The 19,568-nt window shown below is 37.2% G+C and overlaps 1 protein-coding gene across 1 annotated transcript in view; it reads right to left on the minus strand.

Annotated features, from left to right (window-relative positions):
- Window positions 1-9,714: 9,714 nt before the first annotated feature.
- Window positions 9,715-19,568, minus strand: part of lpcat1 (lysophosphatidylcholine acyltransferase 1) — a 94,701-nt gene continuing 84,847 nt past the window's right edge. The window contains exons 11-14 of the mRNA XM_041248443.1: window positions 19,035-19,188; window positions 17,105-17,203; window positions 15,346-15,487; window positions 9,715-13,194 (exon numbers count right to left, since the gene is read on the minus strand). Of these exons, the coding sequence (XP_041104377.1) occupies window positions 13,007-13,194; window positions 15,346-15,487; window positions 17,105-17,203; window positions 19,035-19,188 (583 nt within the window). The 3' untranslated portion in view covers window positions 9,715-13,006. The remainder of the gene's footprint in view (window positions 13,195-15,345; window positions 15,488-17,104; window positions 17,204-19,034; window positions 19,189-19,568) is intronic.

Consider the following 19,568-nt stretch of genomic DNA (forward strand, 5'->3'; position numbering starts at 1 on the left):
TTGCCAAATTCACCTGTCTGTCTCCTGTGTCAGTGAATTACCCACCATCCTTCCACAAACCCCAAAAGACATTTATGTCTTGTTTGGTCATCTGAAATGTCTTGTCTGGCTCTTTTTTGCCTTGGTTCATGTATACTCAGTTATGACACCTCTTTCCAAAACTCGTTAAATGTTTGTCGCTTTCAGTCAGATGTCTTACAAATCTGCTGAATAAAAAACCTGATAGTGTACATCTTAGTTTGAAGCACATTGAACAAGACTATTGTCATTTTGAATATGTCACTGTAGAGGCAGAGGAGAAACATGGTCAAGTATGGTCAGAAAGCTCCTGGCTGAGGAATAGGATGCAGCGTCCCAGTCTGCCAGACTTTACACCACACTTTCAAAGAGTTTGATCAGAGCTCATTTCCTCTGCTTAACATTTCGTACAAGAAAATTTCACCTAGTAGTACAAACAGAAGGCAGTTTTCGTTTAACTATGTTGTGAAGAAGCAGACCACTTTGTAGATGGAGACAAAAACACAGCTATTCTCTCAGAATTAAAAAAAAAATATATCCTGCATTCACTAATATTGTTTGCTGCAAAACTGAGTAACAAGTGTATAGCAGTGAACAAAAAGTGTACAAGGGAACTTTTCATGCACATGTTTCTGAAGTCCACTTACTTCGCCTGCCATTACTGCAGGAAAAGGGCAGCTGCAGTCTGACTGTCACTAACATCAGTAAAACCAACGAAGCATCCCACAACATCATTGTCCTTGGTTACATAAAGCAGTAAAGTTGAAAGCTGAGACTTATTGTCTATATTTGAGGTTTCATCAAGTAGAACAGCAACAAATGGTGTCTCCTCAATTTTTTTTCACAATGTCATTAAGTTGAATATTACTTGCTGCTTCAGTTAGGCCATTATAAATCTTGTTCGATGTCTCAGAAAAAACAGTCAAGGTTTCCAAATGCTGCTTCAGTAAAGGATCAAACTCACTGATTAGCTCTAAGATTTCGACGTAATTTCTACAATTCAGGGAGTCATCTGATTTGTCGTGCCCACGAAATACCAGCTGTTGTTCTCCGAGATGAGATACAACATGAATTAGTCTTTGCAAACTCTCACGATTCTGATGGATTTTTTCACTGTGTTGTCTGACAGCAAGTCTCTTTTTTTCATTTAACTGCAGATCAATGCAAACTTGGGCAAATCTTTATAAATGAATACTGTAGTGGAGTTGTAATCTCCATGGCGTTGCATTGCTGTGTGTCCGATTCTCGATATGATCCCAAGAAAAAAAAAAAAGACTTTCCATTGCTTTGTCAAAGAAGGAAAGATAAGGAAAATGGGTGCAGAAAATAAGAAGAGACAACGGTCCTGAATTTTCAGGTAAATAATCATCCAGTTTACTGTTGTATCTTCTCATAACATGAGAAACTTAACGAGGTTCTTGGTGCAGGACACTGTGTAGTTTAACTTTTTTTTTTTATATAAACGGGTAATGTTTTATAAATAATCCAAATACATAATATATACAGTCAACTGTACAATTATACTTTGTAAATTATATAGTGTGTGTAACCCTGTAGTGTAATAATCCCGCGTCTTTTTCGGAATACTACTGATATTATTACAAATATGATATACTTATTAGTACTTAATGGGAATATTGAGTATTCTGAAAAATAAATTATTAGCCTGTACGTAAACCTTCTGTTTATATGGATATTATATAGGGTGTCCCATGAATCATGAACACATTTAATATTAATTCAGCACAACTGCACAAGGTTCAAAACACAGAGATAACCTGCCTGGAGCAGGGGCACCTCTCGGATGTGTGCCCCTATGAAGACCCTCTTTTCCTGCAGGTCTTCCATCAAGGTGAGGTGGAGACAACAGAGTAGCTCCGTCTGAAGGCTGTACCATCGCCACAGAAGGACCAGAACACCTGCCTAAAAGGGGGGGGGGGGGGGGGGGGTGGGGGGGGGGGGGGGAGCCTGAGTGTCCAGTGCCCACAAGGGAGGAATCCGAGCATCCAGTGCCATGAGGGGGGAGCACAAGCATCTAATGCTCTTGAAGGAGATATGTGCCTGGCTGCTGAACCGAGTGGGACCTCTCGGCGATCGACCTACTATGGGTCAGAGATGGAAAGCAGTGGGAAGACTGAGAACAACAGCATCACCCAGCATCCCTCCAAGACATCGCTGCCATGGTGTACAACTACCTGGCTGCAGAGATGGGGCCGTGCTTATTCTAGCTTTACAAGCAGTTGGTACGTCCACGCCAGAGCACAGGGGTGAGCCGCACCAGTTTCCAGCAACTGAGGGAGAGTCACACCGGTCCCCAATGGCAGCATTTCCACTGCCAGGATTGCCCTGGCTGCAGGAGTCAGACTCTGTCTGCATTTCCACTTACAACATTCCTGCCTTTGGGCCCATTGAGGCCTCAGTTCCTGGCCCAGAATTATGTCCCACACTTGGACTTTTGGGATTTTAAGGGATGGAGAGCATGAGGTCACAAGGGGGGAGATATATGACAGAGTAACCCCTGCCTCTGGGTTTATTTTGGGTTATTTTCTATAGTTTGGTTATGGTTACAGTATGTGGGCACGGAGAACTCACAATTACTGCCGGGGCCAGACTGAATGACTAGCGATCAAGTCCTGGCACAGCTGCTTAAAAGAGTCATGGTTCTCGCATTTGGGTTGGTGTTTTCAGAGGTGTAATGAAAGAGATCTGGAAATAGAATTAAAATATCAATTGTTACCCATGCTGGCTTTACACCTACATGCTACTTGTTGCTTTATTTACCTGTTTCTTTTGGCCCTCGTGCCTTTTCCTTTTGTCTTAGTGTTTTTTTTGTTGTTCAACCTTTTTGTTTGTTTAATAAATCTGTGCACCAGCACATTCAACCACAGTACTGTGTCTCGGCTTTTCCTGGTCTGACGTCCCCTTCAGCCACCCTTTCCACATATGTCCAACTACATTTGGTATATATTGTAACTTTAATGAATTACTATTTAATATTTGTTGTAATGGGTGCAAGAGATTATAAAATGAAAAGAACCGACTGCAAAACACAATCTAATATGATACAATGCAATCACTGGTTACACTTTTGATACAGAATTGTGCTAAACAAAGATGATGCTTAATGTGATGACAGATAATATTACAGAGAGTGTCGAAGGGCTGGTAGACAGGCTTAATGTTATTAACTCACTGTCAAATTTTGAATGCTGTAGCAATGAAATATTTCCCAAGGGTTTCCTGGATAACACAGAATGGGCTCGTTCTTCCTCAGGAATTGTCATCTGTTTGACACTAAGTAAAAAATACCTTAAAAGCAGAAGTGAATATTCATTACATTGTCGGTAGGGCTTAAAAAAGAAGCAAATAAGCACATATGTCATCAGGTTACCAGTGATGTGTTTGTGCAAAGGAAAATGTTTAACATAATGTAAATCCAACCATGCCTAATAATTCCTCATCCAAACTCAAATTTGTAAGGGAGAATTTTTATTTGCATTTCAGTATCAGTTAATAGATAGATACCTGACAACATGCCCCACATGTCATCCAGTTCCTGTCCAGTTTTAAATAACTTTAGCATAACTGAGGCAGAAGTGTTAAAGGGACTAGGAGCTCTTAAAATAAACAAATCCCCTGGGCCGGATGAGATCCTCCCAGTAGTACTCAAAGAAATGAAAGAAGTAATTTACAAACCGCTAACCAAGATCATGCAGCAGTCTCTTGACACAGGGGTGGTACCGACAGACTGGAAAATTGCAAACGTAATACCGATCCACAAAAAGGGAAACAAAACTGAACCAGGTAACTACAGACCAGTAAGCCTGACTTCTATTATATGCAAACTTATGGAAACTATAATAAGATCCAAAATGGAAAATTACCTATATGGTAACAGGGTACTGGGAGACAGTCAACATGGTTTTAGGAAAGGGAGATCGTGCCTAACTAACTTGCTTGATTTTTTTGAGGATGCAACATCGATAATGGATAATTGCAAAGCATATGACATGGTTTATTTAGATTTCCAGAAAGCTTTTGACAAAGTCCCGCCCAAAAGATTAATTCTCAAACTGAACGCAGTTGGGATTCAAGGAAACACATGTACATGGATTAGGGAGTGGTTAACATGTAGAAAACAGAAAGTACTGATTAGAGGAAAAACCTCAGAATGGAGTGTGGTAACCAGCGGTGTACCACAGGGATCAGTATTAGGTCCTCTGCTATTCCTAATCTACATTAATGATTTAGATTCTGGTATAGTAAGCAAACTTGTTAAATTTGCAGACGACACAAAAGTAGGAGGAGTGGCAAACATTGTTGCAGCAGCAAAGGTCATTCAAAATGATCTAGACAAGATTCAGAACTGGGCAGACACATGGCAAATGACATTTAATAGAGAAAAGTGTAAGGTACTGCACGCAGGAAATAAAAATGTACATTATAAATATCATATGGGAGATATTGAAATTGGAGAAGGAATCTATGAAAAAGACCTAGGAGTTTTTGTTGACTCAGAAATGTCTTCATCTAGACAATGTGGGGAAGCTATAAAAAAGGCTAACAAGATGCTCGGATACATTGTGAAAAGTGTTGAATTTAAATCAAGGGAAGTAATGTTAAAACTGTACAATGCACTAGTAAGACCTCATCTTGAATATTGTGTTCAGTTCTGGTCACCTCGCTATAAAAAAAGATATTGCTGCTCTAGAAAGAGTGCAAAGAAGAGCGACCAGAATTATTCCAGGCTTAAAAGGCATGTCATATGCAGACAGGCTAAAAGAATTGAATCTGTTCAGTCTTGAACAAAGAAGACTACGTGGCGACCTAATTCAAGCATTCAAAATTCTAAAAGGTATTGACAGTGTCGACCCAAGGGACTTTTTCAGCCTGAAAAAAGAAACAAGGACCAGGGGTCACAAATGGAGTTTAGAAAAAGGGGCATTCAGAACAGAAAATAGGAGACACTTTTTTACACAGAGAATTGTGAGGGTCTGGAATCAACTCCCCAGAAATGTTGTTGAAGCTGACACCCTGGGATCCTTCAAGAAGCTGCTTGATGAGATTTTGGGATCAATAAGCTACTAACAACCAAACGAGCAAGATGGGCCGAATGGCCTCCTCTCGTTTGTAAACTTTCTTATGTTCTTATGTTCTTACCTTTTTTTTTTTTTTTTTTTTTTTTTTAAAGTCTTCCATTATTATACAACAAGCCCAAATAATGCAGGTGTCCACCTAGACTGTGTCACGAGAAGTCACAATTAGGTATATGTGGCAAAATACAAGCAAGTATGAGTTCTTATAAAGAGTTCAAAAGCAATAGCCAAATATAACTTCATGTACTGTATTACCACAAAGAAATCAATAAAAAATGTTTTATCCCTATTTTTGTTCCCTGACTGAAATAGCACCAGCAGGATATCAAAACATATCTCTATAGTACTAGTACTGTTGGATAAACATAACTGGCAAGGAAAATAAATGCATACACAGAACTGTACAGTACCCACAATATTGCTCCTCTTCGATGTCATCAGTGTACAGTCTGTGTGGGGGGGGGGGGGGGGGGGGGGGGGGGGGGGCAGGTGTAAATCAGGAAAGATGCAAATACGTGCTCCCGCTCACTTTTAATAAACAAAGATGCAAAATGTAAAACAAGAAGGCACACAAACCAAAATAAAGGTTTAAACAAAATACAAAAAAGTAGGCTGCGCAATCACCTTCACTACTGACAAAAACACAGATCCAAAGACACAATAACAATACACGCACATGCACACACACACGTTTGATTATAGGGTTTCTGACGACTGAGCATTGACTCTCACTATATTTTTATTTACTATTCCTAACTCCAGTCAAACAAAACTCCACACAGGGTGAAAATCAACAACAAACAAAATATTTGGGACTCTCCGTTTGTTTAAAAAAAAAAAAAAAAAAAAAAAAAACAATAATGACTGTTTAGTATCTGATTAAACACTATAAGGAATTGGCCTGTGTCCTCATAAGGTAGGTTTTGTCAGACTTTTTTGTCAGACCTTCCTTGTGGAGACGTTTTTTGACCCAGCCACACTATAAATCTGAACCCTAAAACAGCTGTGATGGAGTAGTATAGTAGTTTGAATTTCAATAAAGGCTTCATTGTTATTACGCCTGCGAATCTCTTTCTGAAGACATGTGAGCCTGTTCCCCATCTGGTACAGGTGATAATGCTGTCTCAGTAGGTAAGCAGCAGACAGAGGGAACGTTTCTATCAGACACTGCGCTCCACAACCTCAACTCTTCCCCATTCCTGAATTGCCTACAGTATAGTGTAGAAAACTCAACCCAACTGTTATAAAAATATGGCAATATGTATTATTTACTGATGATTAGTGCACCTTATAAACAGTTTCCCTCACTTGTTATTTTGTTCTGTTTTAGAGGGTGCTCTAAGCATCAATGAGTAATATTTGGAATGGTTACATTGGAATTGTCGGTGGGTATTTCCTCTTCGTGCCATGCGGCTCTCTCTGCACCTGTGATAAATGGACAGTTAATGTACAACTGCTATTTTCATTTAATAATAGCCAATATGCTGATGAAACTGCAATTAATATTATCTGATGTTCCAGATTCTTGTGCATCAACCCCAATGTTATCACTCTCAATAGCTCCTTCTATTGATGCAAGCAAATTGGGTATCATCGATGTAATAAGGCTGTATATCTGGGGCAAAGGGTGGTCAGCTGTTGGCGTTGCTTTGCAACAGCATTTCTGGTCTCCAGTTCAGCCTTTTCCACACATTTTTTTCAAATGTAATATTGTTCCTGGACGCCTTTCAGGAAACATTGCATTAAATCTGGTTGCAATTTCACTCCAGATATTTGAGCATTGCAAAACCGCTGTGGTGTTTTCTATCCTACCATTTTGATATCCTTTTTTATGCACTCAACGAAATAAAGTTTCTGCTCTTTCGAGTAATTAAATTCTGTGTGAATGTCGTTTGTCGATGCTGAACTGATAAGGCATACATATGTAATTCACTACATTTTCACATCCCTGAGTGGGCGACTAGAGACGTATTTATTTTTTATTTATTTATTTTTTGAATAAATTGTATACGTAACACACTACAGTACTTAGAGAACTGAAGCAGGTGGTTATTGACCAGGCTCGGCTCGCCCAACTGAAGGGGTGAGGGTCTGTGCTCAGAGGAAAGAGATTGCAGCAGCACTGATTGGTAAGCCACCGGTATATTACTGCAGCTACCAAGACCAGGTCACTGGTGCAGGCTCTGCTACTGACCAGGTCACTGATACTGGCTCTGCTACAGACCAGGTCACTGGTACAGGCTCTGCTACCGGCCAGGTCACTGATACTGGCTCTGCTACAGACTGACTGACCAGGTCACTGATACTGGCTCTGCTACTGGCCAGGTCACTGGTACAGGCTCTGCTACCTGCCAGGTCACTGCTACAGGCTCTGTAACCAGGACAAGTGGCATGCAGGTAGACCTGAAAAAGCTGCTGGCAACTTCAAGCATGCACTACTAAACAGACAAGGGCTGCAGATTGTCTGCTATTAGAATTTCACTTTGCTCATTTCCTTAGAAATGTGTCATCTCTGCACTACACTGAGACATTGTAGTCCTGATTAAACTAAACAAAGTAATACATATCCCAGTAAGCAGATCTGTAGTTCTTGAGGGAGGGTTAAGGAAAGGCCATGTGTACACGACAAATCAGTTGCATTCGCTCATTTTTTATTTTATTTTTTTTTTTACATATTTTCCTCGATACGGCAGCACCCTAGGTGAAAGGAAAATTTTATTCCAAGCGTCTTTTAAATCACTCATTGCAGATGTTAATAACCATTGAATGGTACTCCATTGTAAAGGGTAAGGAAAAGGCCGTTTTTTCTTATAAAAAATGGTTTAATTTAATACCTGTCAAAAAAAAACAAAAAAACAAAAAAAAACATTAAACTTAAAGAGAATAACAAGGACAATCACATCATCTACACAGCCCCAATAAATAGCCCGGTAAATCAGAAGTGCTTTCTAGTAGAATGCAAGGTCTAAATTAAATTCCTTGACAATATCTTCTTGTAGAGTTATTAATGTTTTTAAAAAAATCTGACTTTCTTTTTTTTTTAGGGTTTTTTTTTGGCAGATGTGGTCGTTTTATATAGAAACTATAAATTATCAATGGCATGAGTAGAACCCGGTAACTTATCACAAGATCCACTGTGTAGTTTCTATGGTCGTGGTCGTGTTAAAGATGGGGTCTGGAGGCCATTAGCTGAATTGTATCTGTGCTAAGAAAATCTGGTGGATTTTGCTGTTTCTCCAATGTATAGCATATTACATTTGGAACAGCAGATGATAAACATACAGTTTGTACTGTAGTTTGGTAGTCGAATGTATATAAAAACAATAACCCATATACCTAATGGAAGTAGTGAGCAAGTTGCACTGATGAGAACAATGAACATCATTTAGGATATGGTCACTTTTCTTGTTAAGGATATATAAGAAATACAAATATAACAGAACACAAGTAGGAAATGAAAAGCAAAAGAAACATTTCAACATTCATGTTTGCGTCTTTTTATTATAGTCACATTGATAAGTTAAATCATAGCAGTCATGATGAAACAGTTCAAGGTAGCTGGAGCAAGGACTCCTTTTAAATACATCGGAAAAAAATACTGCATCAGAGTCTACCACACAACAACCATCAGAAAGGCAAGTAAATCAATCTGTCACAATGAGTTTACAATGCATCTTTCTTCTTTAGCTCAGTGTAGGACACAGCAGCAAGCAGGCAACAGCAGAATAAATAAGATCTCACAGTTTTTATTACCCTTTTAAAAACAGCAAGAGAATGAAAGCTTGTTCCATGAGGTACTTAAAATAAAGACGACACAAATGTATACAAAACATCCGAAGGAGATGGATTTTATTTGAATGCACCTACATGTCAGATTGGGATATTTCTTTTGCCCATGGAGTCTCATAAGAATATAAAATCAGCTACAATGAAATACAGAAACGTTACGATTACCTGTCTTTATAGCGCAGATCTGGTCTCCATAGCAACTTGTGATTCACAGTTGATAACTGGCTAGCCAGTTCACAAGTCCCTGTTTCTGGTATTTATAAACAAGGAAAACTTATTCAAGAATGCAAATGGGAAAGAACCCACTCCAATATGCCCTCCAATGTAGTTTATCCATCAGTGCAGAAAGTAGAAAGTACCACCCCCCCCCCCCCCCCCCCCCAACCCCCACCCCAACCCCAACCCCAACCCCAACTACTATATGCATTATGTTTATTGTAATGCAAAACCTACAAGGACATCTTTCACTGGTACTAAATACCGCGTTCAAGACGATTAGTATTTCTGAAAGTCTTATAAAAAAATCACCAAAAAACCCCAAAACATTTATCTTAGGTCCTAAATAATAAGCTGCAAAAATATACAGAGCACAAGTTGTTGCCAAAATGCTCCTTAATGTTCCCTAGACCAATTTATTGATTTACTTTTAAAGAAATTGTTTACTATTGGATTTCTGAACATACAACATTCCAATCCATATCCTTCTGAAACAAGAAATGACACAAATGATCATATGTGCCAGCACAAATCAGTACTTAACATATCACTGCCTGGGAATCAAAAGGTGGCATTGGGTAGTTAAGACATTTACATTTTTATAAACGATTTAAATGAATATGGTCAGTTATCAACAGTCACAATGACACAGGCTGACTTCAAACAGCAGAATGTGTTTCAATGTCATTCATCCTTTGACATTGAGCAAAAAAATAAAAAAATAAAAAAATAAAAAAAATAAAATAAACCTGGATCGCAATAACATCATCTTTCTTAGTGTCAGGCAAAAGTGAAGAAAACAAAAACTTCCCCTTGTTCCCTGCCTTGCATATTTTTCAAATGTTTTCTGGCATTTATAAAGCAGTTTTTGACTAAAAAGGTACAGAAAAGGGCATTTTTTATTACTGGATCACACTGGAAACCCGTTGGACTTATTTTAAGATGCTGTTTAAAAAATCATGTACCATGAATAGGTTTCCCAGACCGGGTCTCACAAACATTTACCTTTGTAAACTGCTGTGTTGTTTTCCAGCTTGTGCAACTACACTGAAATCACATAGTGATTTGGTCTCCAGGACACCACACAAAAGCAAGTCTGCAGTTTGCAAAACATGGTCAGAAAACTGCCCAATGACAGCCATACTTTTTAGGGTTAAAATAATGAACTATAATGGAAACCACGGAATATCTTTACTTGTTCCAAGTCCACAATCTGATATTGTTACTATTTTTCAAGGAAACAGAGTATAGCCATTGTATTGCAAGGGGAATGCTGGGTTAGATTGGAGAAACCAAATGTAAAAGACTAGGGGAAAAAAAAAAACAACTAAAAAACATTTAATTCTCTCACTTTGAATGGTGTTGATATGGAATGCCGCGAGTACATCTATGTTTATAATTTATTAAAGTGTTTGAATACACCTATGTTTATAATTTAAAGTAATATAAAGTGTTTTTTTGGTTTTTGTTTTTTTTTGTATAGACTTACTAATACATAAATCACCATGTCTTGGCACAGCTCCACTTGCTCGCGGAGTACAGATCAGAAGAGTACATGTATAACCATTCATTTATATGCATATTCACATAATGCCCTGTATACGGAATATCTGAAATACAGTACATTCTGGGGGAGACATATCTTATAAGAAAGCAAAACAGAAGAAATGGAAAATAGTGTGTCTGCATTCTACAGTAAAAGTTTTGAGCCCACTATCTGTTTACAGTATCCCACTTTGGTTCAACTTTGTGCAATCTACACATGCAACCATACTTTTTATGTATCCAAATTAGTATATACAATGGTTTGTTAATAAAAGTGAAAAACTTTTACCAAAAGATCAATGGTAGATGTTTTTTGGTGACTTTAATGTATCACTAAGATTTTCTGCACTTAAGATCTTATTGTTTTGCTCCAGAGAAACCCAAGGAGGAAGATACAAAATGAAGGGAGCTACCTGCAGAAAAGCTCAGCCACAAGCTATGTAGCAAGGATTTTCCGTTTTTTGGCTCTCCATGGTAAACAAAACACCAAACTCCCCCAGAAATAATAATAATAATAAAAAACAAAAAAAACATAGCATTCTGAAGCAGAGCTTAAACAAGCTAACTGAACAGTATATCCCACTGCCACATCTATTAAACAACTATGATAAAAGTACGGTCAATGTACTAAAAGGCAAAGTCATTTGGGCAAACTTTTTGGCAACCCTGAACAAGCTTTGCCTTATACTTTCTAAACTTAAAAAAAGTTCTTTTCACAGGCTTCAAAGCAATGCTCCAAAGAACAATGAAGCACAAAGGTCACATTTATAAAGTTAGGAAACCATTTGGACGATAACTTTATTCTTTCGTGTTATAATAGCAAAAGAGAATGAAATTAACACTCTTTTAGATTTTATATATTAAAATAGGCTATTATATTTACAATAGTTTTTTTCTTAATGGTATTTTATTTGACTGATTTGATACTGTAACATCCATGTTTTCTAGAATATATATTTGGGTTTGGTTGTGTGCGGCTTGGTGTGTTGACTTTCTTATTCATCCATTTCCAAATAAGTTTTGACATGGCAGTGCTAAGCAAAGTGTTTCTCTGTAAATGTAAATAAACTACCACTGTAACAATTTATTTTCGAGCTGATTGTACAGTAAGCTGGACAGGGCGTGGAATGTGAGAGTGTTTTAGAGAATTTGAACTGGAATCTTAATTCTTACTTTAAGGCAAGAAGAACTTATGAAGTGGAGCAGGTCAACGTGATGTCATGCTGTTGACAAATGCAAATACCACATTCAGGCTGAGAAATCAATATGTATGTCAACAAAATGTGATCCATGTAAACAATACACAAAAAAACCCAACATTGGCCAGATTTTGGTCTTTGCTCTTTTTTTTTTGGTCCACCGAGGATTTTAATATCTGAAAGTTTCCTTCACATTAAGGTTAAAAGAATATAACTTCCAGTAGGGTTTAGCTTTAAAGCTTCACAGTTCAGCCAATTATCACATACAACCTGGTAAATGTGTATATATTGTATAGATATTAAATTGCATTTGTGTTTTTCTAATGTATGTTTGACCTACCTTTCTCTCTCCCCCATCTTAACCCTTTAATGTTTTCTTTTACTCTTCCATTTTTGATTCCCTGAGCTCCACTTTTGACTGGTACACTTTGAGTAAACAGCAAATCACCATTCCTGCCAGGCTGCTTGCTCATGGAAATCTGACCAATCATGAGAACTAGTCAGTAACCAAAAACCACCAGTTCTAAAGGCCCTAAGCTGTTACACTATAGCGTGTGCTAGAAGGCCATTTTGTCAGACCCCTGTACATTATCCTAATACAGTTTGAAATTAGCATTTCAAAACAATCCTACGCAAACACTTTTTTGTTTTCAAAAGCTTCTTAAACTATAGTTACGCTAACACAAAAACAAACCTCTCACAAAATGAATACAACACTATAAATCACTAAACAAGGTGCACTAAACACAACAGGAGCTACACCCCCCCCCCCCCCCCCCCCCAATTGACTTTTTTGTTTTAAAACATGCACAGTCTATACGTTACACTGTTCTTAAAACAAAACCAAAAAATAATAAGTGCTTGGTTTGCCTTAAGTGTACTTTTACAGATGAATCACATTTCCATTTTGTGGCTTTCAGATTCCTTTTTTAAATACCATTTGAACAAAAAAGAGAAAAAAATTATCCCAAGCGACAAAAAAAAACAATTAGGAAATTATAAATACAAGGGTGGGGGTGGGGGGGATTAGCATGTTCGCACAGTTAAGTTATTCCCACATATGTCTGACTGACCATGTAGCACACTCTTGGCATTAGCCTTTTTACTCTCACCAGGAGAGGAGACAGGCACTTTTGTAACCACTCAGTTAAGTTTCTTCCGCAGTGGCCTCCTTTCCTCTTCGTATTGACCTGCGGGGCTGAAGTCTGTGCAGAATCCATTTGCGATCTGGGCTGACGGGGTCTCTGCACTGCTTAGGAAACGTGTCTGGTCTGGGTAGAGGTACTCCTCTGCAAAGTCAGGGTTCTGTTCTGCAAAGTCATTGAAGTCATCTGCAATCAGGAAACAGAGATGAAGCCAATGAGGAATAAACAACCGATTAAATCAACTACACCTATTCTACATACAAAACAGCTGGTTATTCCAACATCTGCATATCTCCTGTATGAGTTCTAGATGCTTAGTTACTTAGCATTTACTTCCCAAAAAGATTTGTTAAAAAAAAAAAATGATGATTGGCATTACCTATGTATTTGCTATGAATTTATTCTACTTTGAAAGTAAACACATTCACTCATATGCATTTCACAAGTGCACTGTTAGTTTATATGGTCTGTGAACCGGATCCTTACAATATCCTGCAAGGCATATTGAAAGATGGCAACTACTGATGTATTGCTCTGGTTTTTAGTATAGCATATTTTAGATTCTTACATATTGCTGTGAAAGAAAGCACTTGGGGAGCACTTTACTAACTGAATTAACACATTTCTTGAATGCTTACAGTAGGAGAATAATGCAGTTTATAATTCTTCGTGGTTCTCCAGCTGTTGGCACTGACCCTATTATGTTTCGGGTCTATTTGACCCGACTCTAGTTTCCAATTAGCTTAAATGCTATTTTCTGTATAATATTTTGTGACTTTTCCTAAGTTGGGGTCATGAACTTTTACACAGAAAATAGAAGCTTTGAGATGTTTATTTTTTTTAGAACAGGTCATGTATACAAATAAGATGTTTCGGGTCACTGTGACCCGTGGCATTTATCTATGTAGATTTGTGTGCAGGAAAAAAACTAAATTCTTTAATTTGTTATTTTATTATTATTATGTTTGTATTATTATTTCTGAAAATGGCTGCACCTGTCTGGAGATATTTATGAACAAAAAGACAAACAATATATATCTACAAGGCAGAGCCTAATTTTCTCTGTCAGTATTGCAACAGCATCTCACTGGTAAAGACACTCCAAAATGAGGAGCTCCCAGGTTGGCAGTCAAAGAAGTTTTATCACAGCTCCTGGACTAAAAGAGCATAAAAGAGTAAAACCTTTACAAATAAAATCAGTTAATCAATTTAAGGCTGTTTAAATTAGTTTGAAATTGCATCGGGGTAATATGACCCAAAACATAACAGATATACCTAAATTCTGAACATAGGAGGGTTAAAAAAGTAATTTAGAAAAGGCTGAATAAATTTTACTATTTTTGTGAGTTTTGTTGAGTTCAGCTTGGATTTTGCTGTCTGACCAAATTGCTATCAGTACTTCAGTTTCTAACACTGTCCAGTTTTGGGTTACCAGAGTTCTAGTGAAAAACTGCTTTTTTTTCTTCTTTTCGTCAATTCACGGATGCCGTAGCCATTAAAATAACAGTACATAATAATAGAATAACTATTTCAAAATTAAACATCAGGTGAATCTATTGTGGATTCATTATCTTCTTTAAATTGTCATCTAGTCAAAACATGTTAAATGTACAAAAAGAAAGATTTAAAAAATAGATCCGCTATTACCACTTAAACATATGTTACACACATAATCAAAAATGTATTTATTTATTTATTTTTGAATGGTGCTAAAAAACCTAATACATTTGCTATTAACTAGCTGAGCATCAACTAGTTTTCGGCCTTAATTTTTGTCCTGGTCAGAAACTGATAAAGTTTTAAGTACAAAACTCTTATCAGTTTCCGACAAAACATGAAGGCTGAAAACTGTGATAATCCCAGTTTTCCCAGGATGTCTGGTAATCCTAATGTAGTTCCAAGACATTTTTTTGTTTTTTGTCTACTTGTTTTCTCAGAATATGAACTAAACTACGTGCTAAATATTTACTTCCTAGTTAGGTTATCTCATATAGTTAATTTCCTGTGTTGAAAAGGACCAAGTCCAGCAGTTGTTCACATTGAGATTTAGCAAGAGAACAAGACTCGGTGCGTTTACCAAATGGAGTGAGACCAGCTGTTTAGGTGGAGGTTTGTTTCTCAAGTGGACTTTGTTGTTCACGCTTCACACAAAACGTACTGATCTTTACCTAGTGTGGACCAAACCCTCTAAACGGCCCAAGTGTGCACACAGCCTTAAATACACATTTCAACCAAGATACAAAATATATTAGTAAAAACAAAAGGTAATACAGTGTTTTGTTAATTTCAGACCTTTCAATAAACAATTCCAGGGCAATTTCATCTCAAAATACTTACCGAAAGTGATTTTTCCTTTGTCCACAATATCAATTGCTCTAAACAAATCTGTTACATTCAGTTCTGACACTCCTAAGGCAGTCTTCAGAATGCAGGCTAAATGCTCTTCTAAAATCATTCCATCTTGTTCTGACTCATACATCTATTAAAAAAAAAAAACAAACAAACAAAAGCAAATAAACAGTTGTTGATGAGTAAAATATATCTGCTGTTAAATGATATTCGTCATGGCATGGGAACAGCTAAAACTGGTTTGAGGTGTAGTGATTTATAACATTGTTATCTGATAAGATATCAGCTCTACAGACATTTCCTGATAATGTTTTTTTTTTTTTTTTTTTTTTTTTTTTTAAATCAATCGGTAAAACAAAAACACATGTTTTCAAATGTAACAGAGCTTTGTTACGTACTTTATAAGTAGTACCAGCAGCTTGCCTAATGAGATCACCGAGTGACAAAGTTCAAGGACTGAAGCTTGTGTCCTAAGAGTTATAAATTTTAGTGTAAACGAAATTGTCAACAAGGTCTGATTTTTGATAGAGACGTATGCACAGATTGACAAAATAAAGAAACTCTATAGAAATAGCGTACACACTCGTATGTTAAGCTGGGGTAGTTTTACAAAGCACTGCTAGTACTTGGCAGACTGCTAGCAAGCAAGCAATTTTTTTGTTTTAAATTAATATAATATTATATATATATATATATATATATATATATATATATATATAATAATATATATATATATATATATCTATATAGAAAGAAATAAAGAAATCCACTTAGATACTATATGATTAAAAGATAAGTGTGTTATTTTCTTTAATTAAAAAAATAAAATATGGAAGTAAATTGGATTTAGCAGACTTCTACCTAGAACTGGCCCCTGTTCTTTTTCAAAAGGATAACAATCTCAAAAGAACTGTGCAAGGAAGTAAAATCGTAGCATGTGTACCATCTACTGGTCATTTACAGACAAAACAGCATAAATAAAAAGAACATACTGTATACAAAATTAATATCAGCACTATTCAACGTCTGTTCACTTTCTATGTCCACCAATAAAATAAGTTAATAATAATCCCAAGTTAAGTCAAGGTGTTACAGAGGCGCCACTTTATGGACGATTTAAAAGAAGTAAAAATATCCTGAATAACTTATTCGCCACCAGGATTAATTTGTTTTTCCTGCTGGAAACAAAAATTTGAGACGACAAAGATTTACTTTTTTTTTCTTACTTTAAGAAAAGTGTAATGACAAGTTCCAATTTATGATTCAAGGTGTTTTGTTCAGTTCAAAACAAGTAAGGATTTTTTTTTATTCCAAAAAAAAAAAGGGTTTTTTGCAGTTTTTTTTTTTTTATTTCTACATGAAATGAAAAAGAATGAAATCACATCTTATCACAAGGCGAGGTACCTGCGATGTTGACACACCAAGTTTCTTTGCAACAGCAGCCTGAAAAACCACAGGAGACTCCAGCTCCTTCAAGAGTTCAACGTGGTTTACACAATTTATGCAAGTCACAGCGTAATCACATACTCCCTGCACTGTGCTACACGAAACAGTCTTGCTCTGACAAACGATCTCCGTTCATCATTTGAAAATACTGTATCCCAATTAAACGACATACATGGCATTGGGAAGAACCGTCTCCCAGGGGTGTATCCCATTTAAACAGAAATCCAGATTATTAGTATCCCAATCAGGTGACGCCAACTATAACAAGACCAAGTGTTTTATTCAATGAAAATATACCTACCATAAAAGCTAGTTGTATCGTTGCAAGAGTTTTAGAAGGTCTGCATACTACAGATAAGGCAATCACATACTCTCGGGCATCCATTGTGCCATCCTCCTTCTGAAAGAAATTGAGAAAAAGTTACATTTTGCACATAGTGTACACACCAATATATCAAACTTACAATCACATTGTGAAAAAAAGACATTCATTTACAGTCACAGTCATTTACATAAAATTGACCTTATGGTACGCTTTCCTTTTTAATTTACAGTATAGTTCAGGGGTGTCCAATCACGGTCTTGGAGGGACATTCCACTCCAGGTTTAATAGGTAAAATGATATAATTAACTACTTCAGGGTCTAGATGGTGGTATGATTGGTACAATTAAACTATTTATAATAGTTGGATAGCTGGAACAATAGCTGGAACAACTTTGGCCAGCCCTGATTTAGTTCATAATCAGTGTGATACAGCTAGGTGATCCACTGTGCCTCAACTGTGCCCATATTGTATGTCACCTACTTCAACCAATTTACAGAAGATCAACAGGCGACTTTCCCTGCCACTCAATCCATCTTGAGCAATGGACGTAACTAAGCTATTGACTCCAGGAGACAAGGTCCAGCTATTCTCCACTTGGGGTTGCTGAAGGTGCTGAGCACAAAGGTCAATGTAGCACCCCCTGTAGTTCCTCAGCCAAGATTGTAAACTCGCTATGAACAGGATTTGAACTACTCATGAGACAATTTTTTGTCACGGTAAGAATATGTAAAAATCACGGCACAGTCACAGCTAAAAATAGAAAATTTCACAGAAAGATCACGGCATCAAATATTTGGTTTCCTGAAATAGAAATCTTATCCACCGTTTACGTATGTCACAGCAGCTCAAAGAGTCCCCCTCTGTGTCAGAAAGGGATCAGCACCAGTTTCTGTTCAGGCCTGCTGTGTTGGAGTAAACACAATAACCTTGAAAGGTAATGGCTAACATTTCTATTTCAGGGAACCAGGGCTTTTCAACCCAGCGTTTTCTTCCAAGTACAATGTTATTCCATTACCAACAGGGATAGTATACCAAAGCTGTCGCAACTGCAGGACTTGCAGCACTGGCAGATGAGTTAAAAAGGGTAGACTGGGAGGCTGCTCTTAACACTGGTCCCCAAGACCAGGTTTTGAGGACCCACAACATATAAGCCACAAAACCTGAAAAAGTGTGGGGAGAACCTATACCAGTATAACGGGCTGTAAAGGGTAGACCGAATAGCTTCCCTAAGCACTCTGGTATTAAAAAAAAAACAAAAAAACAATAACAAAAAAAAACAAAAAACAGGGTTTGGGGAATCTATGAAATCTATTGTATAGAAACTAGAGAAAACATGTAGGGTAAACCCACACATAGGAACACCTCTGCACATAGGAACACCTCCTAAGAGAACACGTCGCCTAAGGGAACACCCTTGTGGTGAAACAGATCTCATTGTAAATGCTCCGGCTAAAGGAACAGGAATTTCACTTAAGACTACCTTCTTGGCACCGGTAGCAATTTGTTCACAACGAATACAGTACTGTTTTGTACCTGATAACTCATCATCATCAAACTTAAATGAAAATGGTTTATTCAGTCTTTTCAAATGTGACTTGTCATCGTGAGAGTCATTTTTTGATAAAAGATTATTTTTTTGAAAATGAATCAGAAATAATATCTGTACTTCTGCTAGTTCAAATATTGCAACGCAGAGACAGACAGTAAGGCATATCCCTGACTCAAGTTTCATCAAATTTGATAAGACTCTCTAAATGTGTAAAACTCAAAAGTGCACCCACTATATCCCATTGCCAGAGAAATTAATCCCTGCTGGGGATTATCAATACTTACCAACTTCAACTTGCATACAAATCAGGAGTTAAAAAACAAAACAAAAAAAGGCTTTTCAAGTTGTTTTCTTACCTCATCAAATAGTGCAAACATATCTTTCAGAGTGTCAGAGACTGTGAGGTTCAAATAGGATGCAAACCCCTCCAAGTCGAGCCTTTTCCCTTTGGTCTTTCTGGCTCTCTCCGCATACTCCTCAAGGTCCTTTTCAACCTTCTCAGGCTTCAAGCTACAAAAGACAAAATAAGTTATTCCTAACTCATGTGAACATGAATCAGGCAAGCAAGACAAAGTGGACAGGCATACTTATTTTAGCATACAGTAGAAAGTGGTGGCCACCGTGAATACAGAATAACCTTACACGTTCTAGTCATCCTTAACATTAACTTGAAAAACACATTTTTAGAGTTGATAATTTTTTTTCATTTAGTGCCCATTTATTAGTTTATACATATTTGGAATGTCAAATTTTGATCCCTCATTACAGGAACTTTCCTCACAGCTCAGGAGAACTGGAGGTCAGGCACCCTTCGATGCCATGATCAAGCCAATTGTTTTACACCCAGGAGCTCTGCTGCAGATGTTGGTAATCAATCTACCAACCCCTGG

This window comes from Polyodon spathula, chromosome 4 (genome assembly GCF_017654505.1).
Source record: "Polyodon spathula isolate WHYD16114869_AA chromosome 4, ASM1765450v1, whole genome shotgun sequence".
Taxonomy (NCBI): domain Eukaryota; kingdom Metazoa; phylum Chordata; class Actinopteri; order Acipenseriformes; family Polyodontidae; genus Polyodon; species Polyodon spathula.